Source organism: Corythoichthys intestinalis, chromosome 22 (genome assembly GCF_030265065.1).
Source record: "Corythoichthys intestinalis isolate RoL2023-P3 chromosome 22, ASM3026506v1, whole genome shotgun sequence".
NCBI classification, from domain to species: domain Eukaryota; kingdom Metazoa; phylum Chordata; class Actinopteri; order Syngnathiformes; family Syngnathidae; genus Corythoichthys; species Corythoichthys intestinalis.
Window position 1 is genome coordinate 13,648,008 of NC_080416.1, and position 18,021 is coordinate 13,666,028.

An 18,021-nucleotide genomic window follows, 5' to 3' on the forward strand; every position below is an offset into this window, starting at 1 on the left:
CTAGGAGGGATAATTTTCTTGCCATGTAATTTAGACAATATTTTTTACCACGCTCCTGCAAGGAAGCAGCCTTGTGTGTGACGTCATCGTCCGCGCAGGTCACCTCTGAACCGGGCGCTTATTATTTTTCAGTGTTTTTTGATGTCTTCTCTGGACATATTCAAGCGTAAAATTTACAAGCGCTTTCATTTGTAAAAAGAGGAGCAAGAAACAGCGCGATCTGTGACGTCACTTTCGTTGTATCCTATTATTATACAGATAGCCTGGTTTTACTAGGCGGTTTGGGCGCCGTTCGTGAAATCATGCGCATAAAATCTCCAGACAAGATATACATCAGTGCAGCCGACATGCCATATAGTCAGGGGTGCACATATTTTTTTTGCCCAGTTTCTCAGAGGAGGACCTGGAGATGTGACTTGGTCCTCATTGAGCTTGAGAGCCGACCCGCCTGATGCGATAAAATTATGACAAGCTTTACTTAGAGCCAATTAACTTTAATTAATTATATTAACAATTAATGCTTGATTAACATCAACTGGCACAACAAAATTGCCATTACTTTGAAGTGAAATGTAAAGAAATAAACATAAAAGCACCTATTCAAAATAAAGGGCATTATGCGGCTCTCACATTAACTCCAAGCCTTTGTAAAAGTGGGATGTCCTCCTCATAAGACCTCATTGAACGTGTATGTTTAGCTTTGTAAAATGCGAGCAAAAACACGTTTGTCAGTGCATGGCGCTGTTTTCATTACCTTTATTCCACCACTTGTCCATAGGGCGAGTGGGGTCCTGTCTGACATTGATAGTTTGCTTAATTGCCACATGCTCTCTGTTTTTTTCGTGCTTCCCAAAGTTTGGATGGCTGAAATTCTTTGACCCTACATAAAATGCGCTGCTCTTATCAGCGACATTGGGATTCTTACGGCACATTTTGTACCGCATTTCCATGCGAGCATCATTTACTTCTAGGCATGGTACCTCCTGCAGCTACTTTTCAGCAAAAGTCCTTTTTTTTCGGTAGCTCCGGTGACGTCTCTGTCGTCTGTCTGTCTTTTGACGGGGGTGGGGGAACACGGAAATAATTACTCAGTGGGGCCTGCCTCTTCGACATTTTGAGAAGTTATTTTCTCGTGTCCGCCGCAAATACAGTGGTCAGCCATCGGTACGCAAAAGCGTATGTAAGCCGTTGAAGGCCAGCGCGTTTGTCTACGTCCAGTACGCATGCGCGCATGCGGACCACTTATGTGCACCCCTGCATATAGTCAAACTAATTACATGTTTAAAGCCATTAGCCGTTCTAGTGTACACATAGCCTAAGTAGTAGGTTGTATATTCTTGTCAATGGCAGGCAGAGTTAATTTTGGCACTATTGATCCTCCATATTGTTTGTAGGGATGTCCTCGATCTGATCATGTCATTTTCACGGGATCTGAATCCGGTGAGAAGTATTTTTAAGATGTAATTGATTTTTTAAGAGCAAAAAAAAAAAATAAAAAAATCAAGAATACTTTAAAAAGAAAAACAACAAAAAAAGTACGTTTTGTACTACACAACATCTCAACACAGCACAATCTCAAAATACACCGCCTGTAGAATGTTATGCTCACTGTATGAGGACACTGACAGTAGGATGGCATCATACAAGTGTCATAATGTCTGAAATATGGAAATATTTTACAATTGAATGGGCTTTTTCTCCCTACTCCTTAATACATGACGTGACTGACTCGAAATCAGGTGCAAAAATATGTGAATGGGACAACCCTAAATGTCAAGGAATATTTGATATCAACTCATTGACTGCCATTAATGGGTGGGGTGTATCATCCATTGCCGTCCATGGCACTGAAACTTGATCATTACTGCCAGCTGTACCAAAATCAGTGCAAAAAAACAACACAATAGTCTGTACCTGTGTATTGGGCCTTGTCCCTACTCAGTGTGCAAAAAAGCCAACGCCATTAGACCCTCCTTACAGAAAACCCAGGCGGTGACCAGTCTTTTATCCCACCGCCATCATTTACAACATGTCTGGCTAGTCGGCCATCCTTATTATTCCTGATCCGTCTGTGTGACTTGCGCTTTGATGAGCAGCGTCCAGCTTAACCGAAGTGAAGGCCTGCTAAACGCCACACGTGGGTGGGCCCTTAATTGCCCTGATCGTTAAGGCAGAGGGATATGAGACGGCGGAGTTAGTGCCGTTAGAAGCGATAGCGCCTCCCCGCTGAGCAACAAACGAGTCGAAAGAAAGCATCCGCAGCCAAACATAAATAATGTGCGACAAACCCACGCTGTCATCTGGAAGCCGACTAAACACATTCAAAGGAACAATGTTCGTCTTTTTAAATAACTATTACTTACCGATTTAAGTAAGACCAGAATAGCACGAATGGAGACCTTCCGCACGACACAACTAGCCAATTACAACCTGATATAATCTTTTGCTACAGTGTACGAAGAAGAAAGTGGACCTTGTTTCTCACGCGCTCTGAAATAAATAATCACTTTCTGTGAGACAAAGCCAAATGAATGTGGTTGGGGTTTAGACAATTGCATGAGGCAGATAACCGCCTGTTCATTTGAGTATATACACTCACCGGCCACTTTATTGGGTACACCATGCTAGTAACGGGTTGGACCCCATTTTGCCTTCAGAACTACCTCAATTCTTTGTGGCATAGATTCAACAAGGTGCCGTAAGCATTCCTCAGAGAGTTTGGTCCATATTGACATGATGGCATCACACAGTTGGTGCAGATTTGTCGGCTGCACATCCATGATGCGAATCTCCCGTTCCACCACATCCCAAAGATGCTCTATTGGATTGAGATCTGGTGATTGTGGAGGCCATTTGAGTACAGTGAACTCATTGTCATGTTCAAGAAACCAGTCTGAGATGATTCCAGCTTTATGACATGGCGCATTATCCTGCTGAAAGTAGCCATCAGAAGTTGGGTACATTGTGGTCATAAAGGGATGGACATGGTCAGCAACAATACTCAGGTACGCTGTGGCATTCCAACGATACTCAATTGGTACCAAGGGTCCCAAAGAGTGCCAAGAAAATATTCCCTACACCATTACACCACCACCACCAGCCTGAACCGTTGATATAAGGCAGGATGGATCCATGCTTTCATGTTGTTGACGCCAAATTCTGACCCTACCATCCGAATGTCGCAGGAGAAATCGAAACTCATCAGACCAGGCAACGTTTTTCCAATCTTCTATTGTCCAATTTCGATGAGCTTGTGCAAATTGTAGCCTCAGTTTCCAGTTCTTAGCTGAAAGGAGTGGCACCCGACATTGTCTTCTGCTGCTGTAGCCCATCTGCCTCAAAGTTCGACGTACTGTGCCTTCAGAGATGCTCTTCTGCCTACCTTGGTTGTAACGGGTGGTTATTTGCGTCACTGTTGCCTTTCTATCAGCTCGAACCAGTCCGGCCATTCTACTCTGACCTCTGGCATCAACATGGCATTTCCGCCCACAGAACTGCCGCTCACTGGATATTTTTTCTTTTTCGGACCATTCTCTGTAAACCTTAGCGATGGTTGTGTGTGAAAATACCAGTAGATCAGCAGTTTCTGAAATACTCAGACCAGCCCTTCTGGCACCAACAACCATGCCACGTTCAAAGTCACTCAAATCACCTTTCTTCCCCATACCGATGCTCGATTTGAACTGCAGGAGATTGTCTAAAACCATGTCTACATGCCTAAATGCACTGAGTTGCCGCCATGTGATTGGCTGTTTAGAAATTAAGTGTTAACGAGCAGTTGGACAGGTGTACCTAATAAAGTAGCCGGTGAGTGTATATCACCTTGATTAAAAATATGATTCCAGTTAGTTCATGGTTTACGACGGACACGATTTACGTGATTTCGACTTTATGACGCCTGCGTCTTATTTTTTATTTTTTTTAAATGTTGACTTTTATATTGTGATGCATGCTTTTATTTTGGCGCAGGAAGCGAGTGCATGTACAGATGCGCTTGCCCACCCGACATACGTACACACAGAGCAGTCAAGTGACAGAGGAGACAAGCCCTACTACTGCGGGACCATTGGGCTTACGAGGAAGTGAGTAAACATCCTGTTTTGTATTATGTCAAATACCGGGACAGTCTGAGCACACATTTGTTGCTTGTGAAGCATCCAGAGACGACGGCTGAATATAACCACTTTTGTACTGTTTATTGTGGTCAATTGTGGTCGAATACTTGGGGCTAGTTTATGTGATTGTTTTTGATGATGTGCGGACACTAACTGATACACGCTAATCGTTTGTTATTGCTGTACCAGCAACTACTTGTAAATGCAAATTTACAAGTTTAAATGCTGTTATTTGAGACTGTTTTAATTTTAGTTACATTCTACAAGTGTTGATGTCATAAGGAGCTGGATAGAGTCAGCAAACCACACAGACTTCATTATTTCAGAGCTTAGCTCACTGCCTAGCTAGGACTTAGCTCTAACGTCTTGGCGAGGACAGTACAATGACATATAATACATGTTTTTGGATAGTGTTTCTTTTATTTAGAGGGTGTTTTGGGGCATTTAAATTAATGCCCCAAAAGTCTGCCTAATGCGAAAATCCGGTTTAAGTCGCCAGCGAAAAGAACGGAACTCGTTCGTAAATCGGTGACTACCTGTACTGCACTAAATTCTAAGTAGAAAAAAATAGGAAAAAAACAGCAAATTAAAAGTTATGTTTTAACTTTCTATGTGCACGGAACTTCTTTTTGAGTAATATCTCCCATTATTTTAAACATGTCTACAGGCTAACTGACTCCCACACAAAACAATCAAAATCCATGTATTTAGCATTAAGAAACATTGAAAAGCAAGTGGATAAAAGTTGATTTCTGGGTTTGTAACTGGATCTAAAGTCACACTGAAATAAAGTGTAATGTAAAATTGTGTAATATCCCAAGAAAATTGGATATTTTCCCAACAATTCAACTGATCTAGAGCCATTGACGTTGATAAGTGTCCAATCAAAATGGATTCGACGTCTATCGTTGTCAATGGCAGCCAATGAGTTAATCAGTTACATGGACTTTATAATGATATTGACGGTGTGCGTGGCCGATTAATAGGGGTTCTGCATTGTTGGCGTGGCCGTCAAAGCTGACTGAGTGGAATCACAGACAAAGAAAATTCTTGCGAATAAATGCTTAATACCCCTGAATTCATTATAGATATGGACCATTCTTGGTTAAAAGCAAAAAAAAAAAAAAAAAAAATCGTGCAGTTAGCATTTATTTTACGTAAATATGTTGAAGTACGATGCTAGTGTGTTAGACAATGTGGCGGCAGCCTTACAACAAAGACCTTTTTACCTTGAAAATTCTTGTGAAAAAAATGAAAAATATGATACTTACCTTGAATCCGCCAACGAATTACTCCTGAGACAATCCTTACATCATATCATTATGAATTATATGTTAGTTCAGAACCGACCTCAACTGATGCAAATCAATAAATTTTTGTTATTAAGATTCATGCATTACTGTATTCACTAAAAGGTCAACAAAAACAATGTTGGATGCACACCTTAAGTCTCAATCTCATTCAAATTCAATAAGAAACAAAAATCGGTACCTATACAGCGTGGTTGGGTGCCGCTCCAGCTTCCTTCACTTTGGCAGAGCCTGGTCGCCGTGCCAACCAGAATTAGAGGCGGGGCACAGGAGAAGGTCACTTCCGATTGGTAGATAAAACTCCGCCCCTCTCGAGAACCGCCCACCAGTGTGCCGGGATCGCCGCAAAACTTGGCTGTTAAAAACAAAAACGGCGATTTAGTCTCAGTGTGCCGGTGAAATGCATCGTGGGTCAAGGCTTACGTAAGCATTGCGGCAGCATCCCGCTCCAGCTGCCGTTGGCCACGCAGGTGAGCACGGCCGGGAAGGAGAGCTCATAGCCCGGAGAGCAGCTGTAGCTAACGCTGCTGCCCCACTCGAAGTCGCTTCCTTGCAACACCCCGTTGCTAACAGCAGGGGGAGTCGGGCACGTCACCGCTATACGAAAAAGAAAGAGCATGAATGAAAGCATCAGGAAAATGTTATGATATTGCAGCAACCATTACCTGCACATATGGGCATGTTCCCACTCCACGTGCCATTTTGAGTGCACATCCTAACAGGCGAACCGTCCTCCTCCATCCTATAACCGGGTTGACACTGGAAGGTCACGTTCTGGCCGATGGTGAAATCTTCGCCGTAACGGAGGCCATTGGCCGGAACTCCCGGATCGCCGCAGTTTATCACTACGAAATTGCAGAATTGAGACGATCAGGGTTAGGTTTAGGAGCAGGGTTAGCATTGGGACCCTGTCCATTCACTTCACCTACATCAGGATGGATCTAATTTCCTTTAGTGGCTTGAAGTCAAGCGATACCTGGGAGTCTCTTTGGAATCACATTAACATTCCCTTGACTGTACCTATAAAGCCCTGTCCTTCATAGCCTAATAGCTATTTGAAATTCCTCTAAGGCCACCATCGGATGCAGACATGACTATTAATAGATGTCCTGTCATCTTCCTGTACATCGGGATGGGGGAACTTGTGTCCCATCAGAGGCAATTTGAATCTTCATAAAATCTTACACCACATTTGCATACAATCATGTACAGTATTACAGATAAGTGCGTACGTGCTTCAAAAGCATGTCATTATTTGGTTGTTTAATGGAACAACACTGATGAAATGATGTTTTACGCCACTTACAGCTATTCTATACATCTTGACATAAGGCATAAATATGTGTTTTCTCGTGTTATGGATGCGGTGTTACAGTTTCCGTCTGTTCCCTCTCCTTGAGTTCATCAAGCCAATTAGCTAAAGTAAACACCAATCACGTCTACATGCGCCAATTCTTTAAGATCAGAGGCAGCGGAAAGAAAAGGTGCATTACTCAGAGATGGGAATTATTTAAAGCAAAGTTGAGCGGGTGGGTAATGATTACACATCAGGAGCTTGGCATGACTGCAAAGCAAAAGATTTAATAGGAAATATTTCCTGTAGAGAACCTATAAAAGTTGCTCTTTTGACCTCAAGGCATCTAAGTTTAAATGATGGAGTTCATGAACCCTGGCAAAGTTAAGTTTATTTACCTTAAACTGTTTACCTAATAGATTTTTTTTGGTGTTTAATTCCATTAAAGTTGTTATTTCTTTCAAATGTCAGTTTATTTTGGTGTATTTTATTAAGGGTGTAACTGTACATGTATTTGGATTGAACCGTTTCGGTACGGGGTGCTCGGTTCGGAACGGAGGCATACCGAACGAGTTTCAGACGTAACGTAACCCTTACTTTTCAAGGCTGCGAGTCGCAGTATTTACTCCGTCTTCTCTATTATAATAAGGACCAACACGTCAGGACAGTATATAACCCAGAAACGTCAACGACGCGGCAACATGGCCGCCGCGAGAATGCAGTGAAACGCGGGCGTTAAAGTCAATCAGCCGATGCACACCAGTCGCAGTGCGGCCGCGTGGTAGACGCGTCCCAGAAGCGGCTCAACACGACGCACGCGAAAAGGACGGCAGAGTTTATTATTTGACGCGAGACGCGACCCTCCTGCGTATACTACTACCGATAGCTAGGATCGGGCGGATGTCACTCGTGTAAAAATACGGTGGATCCGGTCGATTTTCAAACTAATATGCAATAGTAACCCATTTTTTGAGTCCATCAGATCTCTTGAGTGGTAGATCGGGGCACAGTTGACTTGTCTTTGTTGATTTACTGTTGTCTTCTCTGCTGTCTTCTATAATAATAACCAACACGGCCCCGTGTTCAATACAAAACCCTCCTACCACAACAAAACAAGTAGGAACTAAAGTTATACAACATAAAATATACAATATAAACAAATACTACATCACATTTGTAAAATATAAACACATAATAAAATAAATAATAGCCCATTTAAAATAAAATAAATTGAAATTAGCTAAAACACCTGTAATTAAATAATAAGAATAATACACAGATCCTGCTTACACAATTAAACTTATTAATTTCTGTGTGCCTCTTTAACTTGAAAAATTATTCACCAATAAAGCTTTTGAAAACCGTTCATATGGGAAAAAAATGATGAATTGAGGCATTTCATTTGTAAAATACATGTTAAAATCTTTGTCATTGGGATTGCTTTTCTCTTTAGCACAGGGCTTCTTTTTTCTTCTTTCTTTCAGAAAGAAAGCTGACCAATACGCGGGATCTGAAAGGCAAATTATCTTTAAATACCCGCTACTTTTTGAGCAGAATTCTAGCTTTGTATAGGCTAATGTTCCTATTGTTGAAAGCACAAAGGTGTGTAATAAACAACTTGCACATTTATATTTTGCATTTTGTTTTCTGACTGTACCGAAAATGAACCAAACCGTGACCTCAAAACCGAGGTACGTACCGAACCGAGATTTTTGTGTACCGTTACACCCCTAATATTTTATTATTACTGTTTGTTTATCTATTTATTTATCTATTTAACATTCTTTTAAAATAATGCCAACATTTTTCATTTTTAATTTGTTGAAAAAAAATCTATTCACAGTGTTACCATATCCTGTATATATTAGTGATGACCCAATCCGATCACGTGATCATAAATCGGGCCGATTGCGCCATTTTATGGAGTTTGACTGATTTTGCAAGGCCCACAGAAAATTCTATTCTATATAAACAACCACCAAAAGAAAGATTAGACTCTCTTCTTTCAACAGGAAAAAAAGTAAGTTCATATCTTTTTCCATTCTTTAGATATCAGCATTAGAAAATAGATTAGCTTGAGCAATTTTCCAATTTCTGATGATAAAACAGAGAAATTGAGCTTTTTGTATAAGAATACATTTCAAACATAACTTTGACTTTAACACAACTATTTTTTGCTTTTGTGACATTCCAAACATCTGAATAATGTTTTCCTTCTACAAAATAACATAAACAACAAGACAAATAGAGCTTTTGATAGCAAAGTAACAATTTATTTACACATAACTAAACTATTGAACTGAGAGATGACGCTGTTGTGGCCGCGGCTGTATCGGCAGACAGGGTAAATTTTTCCCCCATCACCACCTGTCTGTCTCATAAAGACAAAGTTCTTTTGTAGTTACCACTACTTCATAAGAGAAATCACCTAGGGAACTTGTGTCTGGCATGTGCCTTGTGTTTACATCGTTCTTCACATTTTTCTCACACTTCTTACTTCTTCCAACTTCCGTTTCCTGACTATTTCTCTTCATTCATTTCCTTTCATGGTCCGATATGAGTTCTTACCAAATGCGCTACTGTCCTCCAGTGACCAGTTTTATTGCTTTAAAATGGATTTTGAGCATTATGCTTTGGAGCAAACTTGCATCAAAACCTAGAGATGTCTCTTGTGAAAAAAAACAAAACAAAAAAAAAAACGTAAAAGACGTATAAATACGTTTTGGGACACTAAAACAATTAAAAATAGAACGTATTTATACTTCTTGGGAGCAAATGAGTAACAGAGTACGGGAAGAGGGTGAAAGGTATCGTGTTTTTAATTTTAAAAAATCTATTTGTTTTTCTGCTTGATGCTTGTACAGCGCCACACCCTCCCTCCTGCTAAGCAAAGCGGCAAAACTGTTCAGTGCATCTTGCGTTTGGTACTTAAAGGTTACAATGATTGACAGGTTTGTAGCTTTGATCTTGCCAGAAAAGCTTGGTAGCTCTACGATTAAAAGGCACAAATGTGTCAATCATTGTTAAAATTGCAGCACAGTCATAAGTGTGCTGTAGCAACTCATTTTGTAAGTGACAGGCTGTTCTCAGCAGCGTGAGCGTCAAAGCGTGGGTGGATTTGAGTGGACGCAATCAATAAAGCATTTCATAAAGACAAGCATTTTTTGTACGTTATTGTTGTTTGAAAATACTTCACATTATGAACGCGGCGTGGTGGGACAGTAACATGTTTGTAACTTTTGTTTAAATAAAAAAATACAAATAAAATTAACAATAAAATGTTTTCCATTCTGTTTTTCCAGCAAAAATATATAGCGCAAAAGAATAGGCTGAAAAAGCAGTTTCTACTCTTGCACCCCTCTTTAAAATAAATTGCTGTGTTTTAAGCCAAAAGAACTGTTGTGTTTGATGGAACAATATGTCTATATACTGCCATAGCAGTTTCATGGCGCATTAAGCCCCCGAACTATTTTTATTTGTCGGTTTTACCCTGGAGACCCCAGTTTACAGACACCACGCAACCGCTTTTGTTTCAATCCAGCCATAAAAAGAAGGGAAGCTAAACTATGTCTAATATTTAGTTTAAAAATATATATTTAAAAAAAACAAACAAACAAAAAAAATTGTCGTCTCGCCCATCCAGTCGGTATGGTCTCTCCTTTCAAGCTCGGGTCCTCTACCAGAGGCCTGGGAGCTTGAGGGTCCTGTGCAGGATCTTAGCTGTCCCTAGGATTGCGCTCTTCTGAATGGAGACGTCGGACGTTGTTCCTGGTATCTGTTGGAGCCATGCACCCAGCTTGGGGGTTACTGCCCCTAGTATCCCGATCACTACTGGCACTACTTTGCCTTCACTCCCCACATTTTCTCCAACTCTTCCTTCATGTTCTTTTTTCCTGATGTTGCTATCGCTTGGGATTGCTACATCTATCACTACTGCTGTCTTTTGATGTTTATCCACCACCACTATGTCAGGCTGGATCTGGAAGTCCCACAGGATCTTGGCTCGGTTGTTCTCGACCACCTTCGGAGGTGTCGCCCACCTTGACTCTGGGGTCTCCAGTCCGTACTCGGCACAGCTGTTCCTGTACACTATGCCTGTTACCTGGTTATATCCTTCCATGTATGCCTTGCCTGCTAGCATCTTACACCCTACTGTGATGTGCTGGACTGTCTCAGGGGCCTCTTTGCATAGCCTGCACCTGGGGTCCTGCCTGGTGTGATAGACCCCAGTCTCTATTGCTCTTGTGTTAAGGGCCTGTTCTTGTGCTGCCATGATCAGTGCCTCCGTGTTGTCTTTCAGTCCGGCCTTTTCCAGCCACTGGTATGTTTTTCCCATGTCAGCTACCTCCTCAATTTGTCGGTGGTACACACCATGCAGGGGCTTGTCCATCCATGATAGCTCCTCAGGGTCCTCCACCTTATTGGGCTTCTGTTACCAGAGGCATTCACCGAGCAGCTCATCACTGGGGGCCATTTTCATGATGTACTCTTGGAGGGATGTAGTTTCCTCCTGGATCATGGTTCTGATGCTCACTAGTCCTCGGCCTCCCTCTTTCCGCTTTGTCTAGAGCCTCAGGATGCTGGGTGAAACCCACTATCCTTTAATTGTAATTTTTTTTTTTTGGTACTGTCGCATTTTCCCCAATATTTTAGACGATAATCTATCCAAAAAAAGAAAAAGAATTTTAAAAAAAATGTTCAAAAGGGTAAATATTTGAAAAAGAAAAACTCGACCACTCATTGATGTCTGCGATTTCTGCATTGCGACCCTTGTTATATTACCGTGTTTCACCCATAAAATCCCCCAAAAGTTCGGCTGTGGCCATTCACAGCTGTGTCTTGACACTCGGTGAAACATGCTACACAGTTTTTGGATTATAATATCCCGTGAAAATTATTGCGTCTTTAATTATGCTCTCTCATGCTCTCACCCCGAGTTAGAGTTAAGGGGTTTAATTTTTTTTCCTCTTTTTTTTTTTTTAAATGCCCTCCTGTTCAAAATTTTTCTTCCCCCAGAAAATTGAGATTTTAAGCTTTCCAATGATGTATCACACATGCATATAGGACATTTTTGATATTTGGCCAAATTGGGGGTGTCAGAGCGGAACTTCAAGTCACCTGAGTGTTTTCCGCCATATATAGCCGTAAATAGATGAATTTGAAAGCAGTAAATCATTATTCTGCATGGTCACTTTGTAATCCATTAAACAAAATTTAATATAAGTGAAATTTAAGTCTTACTAGTACAGTTGGGCTGTGCTCCCGACCAGGTCCCATTGGCCTGACACAGTCTGGTGGTGGTGCCGAAAAGCAGGTAGCCATCCATGCAGGAGTAGATGACTGAGTGTGAGAATGTGGTTCCGTCCAGACGGAATACTCTTCCATTGCTGGGAGTACCGGGATTACCGCACTGGACAGCTAAAAGAAAAGAGAAAAAAAACATTTCAGTGCCATTCATAATAGTGGAAAGCATAAGCGGAGTGCAAGGGGGGGGGCAGGGGGGCCAGGCCCCCCCTAATAGCCAAAAAGTGTCATTGCATGTAATTGACTTTCCTATATATTTATATATAAGTTGTAAAGCATTAAAGGAAACAACAAAAATGAATGAAATGAACAAAAAAGATATTTTTATGATGGGTCAAAATAATTTTTCGAACAGATCATGTGACTAGCACCTTAGACGGTCATTTCCTTTGCATGTTATTTAAAAAAAAAAAAAAAATTCGGGGAGGGCAATTTTATTTTTCGACTGATGTTTACCTATGTTTGAATTTTTTTGTTTGTTTGTTTGGCATTTAATGATTTAGACACCAATGTCCTACCCATAATATGGCCCCTACACAAAAAGGATTGCTAAAATCAAAGAAAAAATTTGAAATTAAAAATTAAATGCTCAAATGCAAATATTTTAGGCTCAAATATTTTATCGCATTCAAAAACTTTTTCTATCATTGATTTTTTTGTTTGTTTTTTTGATTGAAGTGATTTTTTTGTTTGAAGCAACTTATTTTTGGATTGAATAATAAAGACACAAATGTCCCAGCCAAAATGTGGCCCAAACGCAAAACAACATTACTTCAATGAAAACAAAAAAGTTGCTTTAATAAAAAAAAAAAAAAAAAAAAAATCTAAGAAAAATAGCCTTCAGATGCATTTTTTTGAGTTTCAAATTTAATTTTGCATTCAAACACATTTTTTGATCGAATAATGAAGACACAATTTATCTCCATATGGCTCCGCCCAGGGGATACAATTTTTGACTGGGGTAACTACATTGGCACGACACCGGCGGTCGTACCATATTCAATGGATGACGATCTTGGTGAAAAGTATAGCTGTCCTAAGCAGCTTGATTTAGAATTCTCCTCAAGAATGATGGGAAACAAACAAAACAAAAAAAACCCACTCATTTTCAACTTATTATTATAAATATTCTTGTAAATCAATTTTATTGCTGACACTGCATTTCGGGGTCATCAATATGTTGTGCCCCCCCGGCCCAAAAGTCAAACTCGGCCTATGGTGGGAAGAAACAAAGTAAAATGAAAACTCTCTGGTGCAATTGAGTATATTTTTCAGATAAGATGTTCAGTATATTATCGTACGTTTACAGAAGGGCTGCGTGCCAGACCACGTCCCATTGGGGAAGCACATCCTTTCAGCCGAACCGATCAGTTCGTAACCCTCGGTACAGCTGAAGAGCACCTTGGAGCGAATGCGGAAATCCGTCTGCTCCCTTGATCCGTGTGATGGGATGCCAGGATCGCCGCAGGAACCTGCCGTGTCACCTGTGGAAAAACAAACATTTCACTTTAAATGGGATGCAACCGTTTAAAATTTTTGGTTGTGTGAAGGTTTTTTATTTTTAGGGGTGTGTGTGAGAGCATTTTAGGCTAACAGTTGTGTGTGTTACTGTTTCTGTGTGTGAGCAATGTGTTGTCCTTGGAGAACTACACTGTCAGCAAATTCAGCCTGACAAATGTGTGTACATTCTTTACACATACACGTAAACTCATTACACAGACACACACACACAATTTCAATGATGAATGTCACTTTATTACTGCCATTGCATTAGTACATTACTTGACATTCATGTTTTGACCATTAACCTCCAGATTTTGAGCAGGCTCAGCTAGTTGGATATGTCAACACAGGTTAAACATATCAATTTTGGTTTGCAACACATTATATTTCTGCTTTTTTTTGGGAGGGGGGATATTATGACTTTATTCTTATTTTCATATCCTGTATGTTACGTTCCCCCATTACTACGTTGAAATAAATAACAACAACCATAGACTTCATAACAGCATTGTTTCTGGCAGCCCTTTTAATTTTCGTCTTCATCTTAGTCTTTTGGACGATAATACTTATTAGTAGGGTTGTTCCGATCATGTTTTTTTTTGCTCCCAATCCGATCCCGATCGTTTTAGTTTGAGTATCTGCCGATCCCGATATTTCCCGATCCGATTGCTTTTTTTTTTTTTTTGCTCCCGATTCAATTCCAATCATTCCCGATCATATACATTTTGGCAATGCATTAAGAAAAAAATGAATAAAACTCGGACAAATATATACATTCAACGTACAGTACATAAGTACTGTATTTGTTTATTATGACAATAAATCCTCAAGATGGCATTTACATTATTTACATTCTTTCTGTGAGAGGGATCCACAGATAGAAAGACTTGTAATTCTTAAAGGATAAATGTGACTTTGTATATTGTGACTAAATATTGCCATGTAGTGTATTTGTTGAGCTTTCAGTAAATGATACTGTAGCCATTTAACTGTTCTGCCCAAATGCATGATGGGAAGTGCCACCATGACCGTGCGTAGTGGCATCAATTGATATATCTTCTCTGAGTTGGGAAATAACATAGGGTGTTAAGAAAAAGATCAACTACTACCTTGCTTCCCCACATTGCTTCCCACGCTATTTCTAATTGTTGAGAGAGGGATTGTAAGGCTTTAGCCAATTAAAAAAAGGCTCCAAAGACTGCCAAAATTCACTCTACTCATTTTACGCTGCCTTTTAGCTCTATATATAGGTAAAACGGCGCCATTATTGATTGAACACGGAAATGCGTGAGTGAGTCGTGCAGCGCATGCGTTAATTGCGTTAAATATTTTAACGTGATTAATTTTTAAAAAATGAATTACCGCTGTTAACGCGATAAATTTGATAGCCATACTTTAAGCCAAAACTAAAGACTCTGGATGAGTGTAAGACATTTTGTCTGTAACGTTAAATACAATTAGAAAACGATTTAATAAAAAAACAAAATACAGTATATATTAAAAAAAGGCATGTCTGATATTTTTTTACCGATTCCGATACTTTGAAAATGACGTGATCGGACCCGATCGGGACATCTTTAATTAGTTTTATTATTACTTGACATTCATGTTTTGACCATTAACCTCTCGGTTTTGAGCAGGCTCAGCTAGTTGGATATGTCAACACAGGTTAAACATATCAATTTTGGTTTGCAAGACATTATATTTCTGCTTTTTTTTTTTTTTTTTTTTTGGGGGGGGGGGGGGGGGGGTATTATGACTTTATTCTTATTTTTATATCCTGAATGTTAGATTCCCCCATTACTACGTTGAAATAAATAACAACAACCATAGACTTCATAACAGTGTTGTTTTTGGCAGCCCTTTTAATTTTCGTCTTGATCTAGTCTTTTGGATGATAATACTTATTAGTCTTCGTCATATTGTAGTCATTTCAAAATGTGTGTCTTCGTGCAGTGTTTGTTGACGAAGACTAGTTTCATCTAGTTTTTGTCGACGCTTACGCAATATTTCTGTCTTTAAAATTCGAAAGTTTCACTACAAAAATAAATAAATCAATTTCGAATGAACATTGACAGACGAGCACTTATTGTATCATGTACAAATATCTACAAATCTATTACGTGCTAATACACCCTCAGCAGGAAACACTTTATTTTCAATTATGTCCACCTGGACGCCACGAACTGTACGAAAAAAAAAAAAAAAAAGAAAAAAGTTTAAGAGGACGCTCTCGATTAACAATAGCGTAATGCTAACGTGAATGTGAATTCTATGCTAACGCTACGAGTTACAAGACACCGCTACGATGCAGGCTAACCACACATCAAATGTCACACATTGTGGACATGTGACGGAAATTATGGCAAGCATTTATTAAGCATTTATTCACAAGAATTTTCATCGGAAAATTTCTGTTTACATAAGGCGGCCACTAGCTACATTCACTAACAGACTAGCTTTGTACTTCGACATATTTACATTAAATAAATGGTAACTGCACGTTTTTTTTTTTTTTTGCTTTTAACCAACAATCGAGACTGTTTTACGTCCATATCTATAACGAATTTGGGGATTTAAGCATTTATTCAACAGAATTTTCACCTGAAAATTTCTGTTTACATAAGGCGGCCGCTAGCTACATTCACTAACAGACTAGCATTGTACTTCGACATATTTACATAAAATAAATGCTAACTGCATGTTTTTGTTGTTGTTGCTTTTAACCAAGAATCGTGACTTTTACAGGTATTATCTATAAAGAATTCAGGGCTTTAGCATTTATACACAGGAATTTTCAACAAAAAAAGCTCTTTGTCTGCGATTCCACTCGGTCAGCTTTAACGGCCTCGCCAACAATGCAGGCCCCCCGCACCACATGTCCTGTCAATACATTATGAAGTCTATGCAACAACCACAAAAATAAAAAGACCCAGGGAATGTTCAAACTTCTTGTTCACTCTGTTGTTTATCCTTTATCATTGACATCATTAGTCAATATTCAGACCACTCCCTGAAAAAAAGTCCATTAATTCCATTAAATAAAAAACGAAATCACTGGCTGGATGACATTTTTCAATTTTTGGGCCAGGATATGATTTATATTCCAACATATATTGTTTTCCAGTTTGCTTGAGTGCATTTTTGTTTGCTTTACGAGCAATATGGACACATCTGTGCCAAGTTCATTTATATTCATCCATTATTCAAGTGCATTAAGTACTATTGCATGAGCATAGAAATGTCGGGTCATTGAAAAGCCAGTGAAAAGACAAAGTAATCCTTTCCTCATCCTCCCTCCAAAAATCTTTTGACTTTCATTAAAAGTATAAAGATTTTCTGTTATGAATCACATCTAGTTTTTCATGATTTGGTGGTAGTCAAGGCCAAACATTTGTATACAAAGGACTGTTGTAGGCACCATGAAAAGAACATTTTACAGTTGATAATACGAGTTAAAGATTGTTAAATTATGACTGTTCCCCTCCCAAAAGCATGATATACAGAGTGTTCCAAAATGTTTGACCCCGTTTCGTAGGCCAATAATTTTGACAGTTTTTGTTGGAATGACCTCAAACTTTCACAGCTTGTGTGGAAAAGTTTTTGCATGTAACGTTTCAGGTTAAGAAGTGCCGTTCACTTCAAAAGAAAAGGCATTTTGTGTGCTAGAGTATGCTCGGACTCAGTCACCGAAGACAGTGCTGCGTGCCTTCTTCACAAATTTTGCAAAGAAGGCACCAACTAAACAACAAAACAGAGAATTACAGCTGCACTGGAAACTGTTAACGAAGACATGCTATAGCCAGCTTGGCATGAGCTTGAATACAGACGCTCATATTGAACATTTCTGAAAATCTGTCATGGAACCAACAAATATTTGGACTTTTCTTTGTAAATTTAACCGATAAAATGTATGACCTTCAACATAAAGTGTATTTAGTTTCATTTAGTTTCAAGATTCATCAAGTAGCTTCCGAGATATGGGCATTTAGAATGGGGTCAACCATTTTGGAACACCCTGTATATGGCGGAAAACACAGGCAAGGCTGGAAAAGCAGTTTCTGCTCTTGCACCCCTCTTTAAAATAAACTGCTGTATTTTAAGCCAAAAGAACTGTTGTGTTTGCTAGAACAATATCTCTATATGCTGCCATAGCAGTTTCATGCTGCATTATGCCCCAAACTATTTTTAATTTGTCCATTTTACTCTGGAGACCCCAGTTTACAGACACTGCACAACTACTTTTGTTTCAACCAGCCATAAAAACAAGGTAAATAATTATATTATTCAAAATGTCCGTCATTTTTAGCTTATAATCATTAATTGATGTTTAATATTTAATAAAAAAAAAACAAACACGTAAACAAATTAAACAAATTACCTTACAATGAAAAAAAATGTGTCTGTAAATAAGTCACGAATATCTACCTCATAGGTATCGCTTAATTGCGTTTTTTTTTTTGTTACTGTTGCATTTCTCCATATTTTAGATGAT

The 18,021-nt window shown here is 39.3% G+C and overlaps 1 protein-coding gene across 4 annotated transcripts in view; it reads right to left on the reverse strand.

Moving 5' to 3' along the window:
* Positions 1 to 18,021, reverse strand: part of csmd3b (CUB and Sushi multiple domains 3b) — a 684,074-nt gene that overhangs the window by 23,473 nt on the left and 642,580 nt on the right. For all 4 annotated transcript variants that reach the window (XM_057827420.1, XM_057827419.1, XM_057827418.1 and 1 more), the window contains 5 exons: positions 13,325 to 13,507; positions 11,961 to 12,137; positions 6,091 to 6,270; positions 5,849 to 6,022; positions 5,607 to 5,780 (listed from right to left, as the gene is read on the reverse strand). In XM_057827420.1, coding sequence (XP_057683403.1) covers positions 5,607 to 5,780; positions 5,849 to 6,022; positions 6,091 to 6,270; positions 11,961 to 12,137; positions 13,325 to 13,507 — 888 coding nt within the window. The remainder of the gene's footprint in view (positions 1 to 5,606; positions 5,781 to 5,848; positions 6,023 to 6,090; positions 6,271 to 11,960; positions 12,138 to 13,324; positions 13,508 to 18,021) is intronic.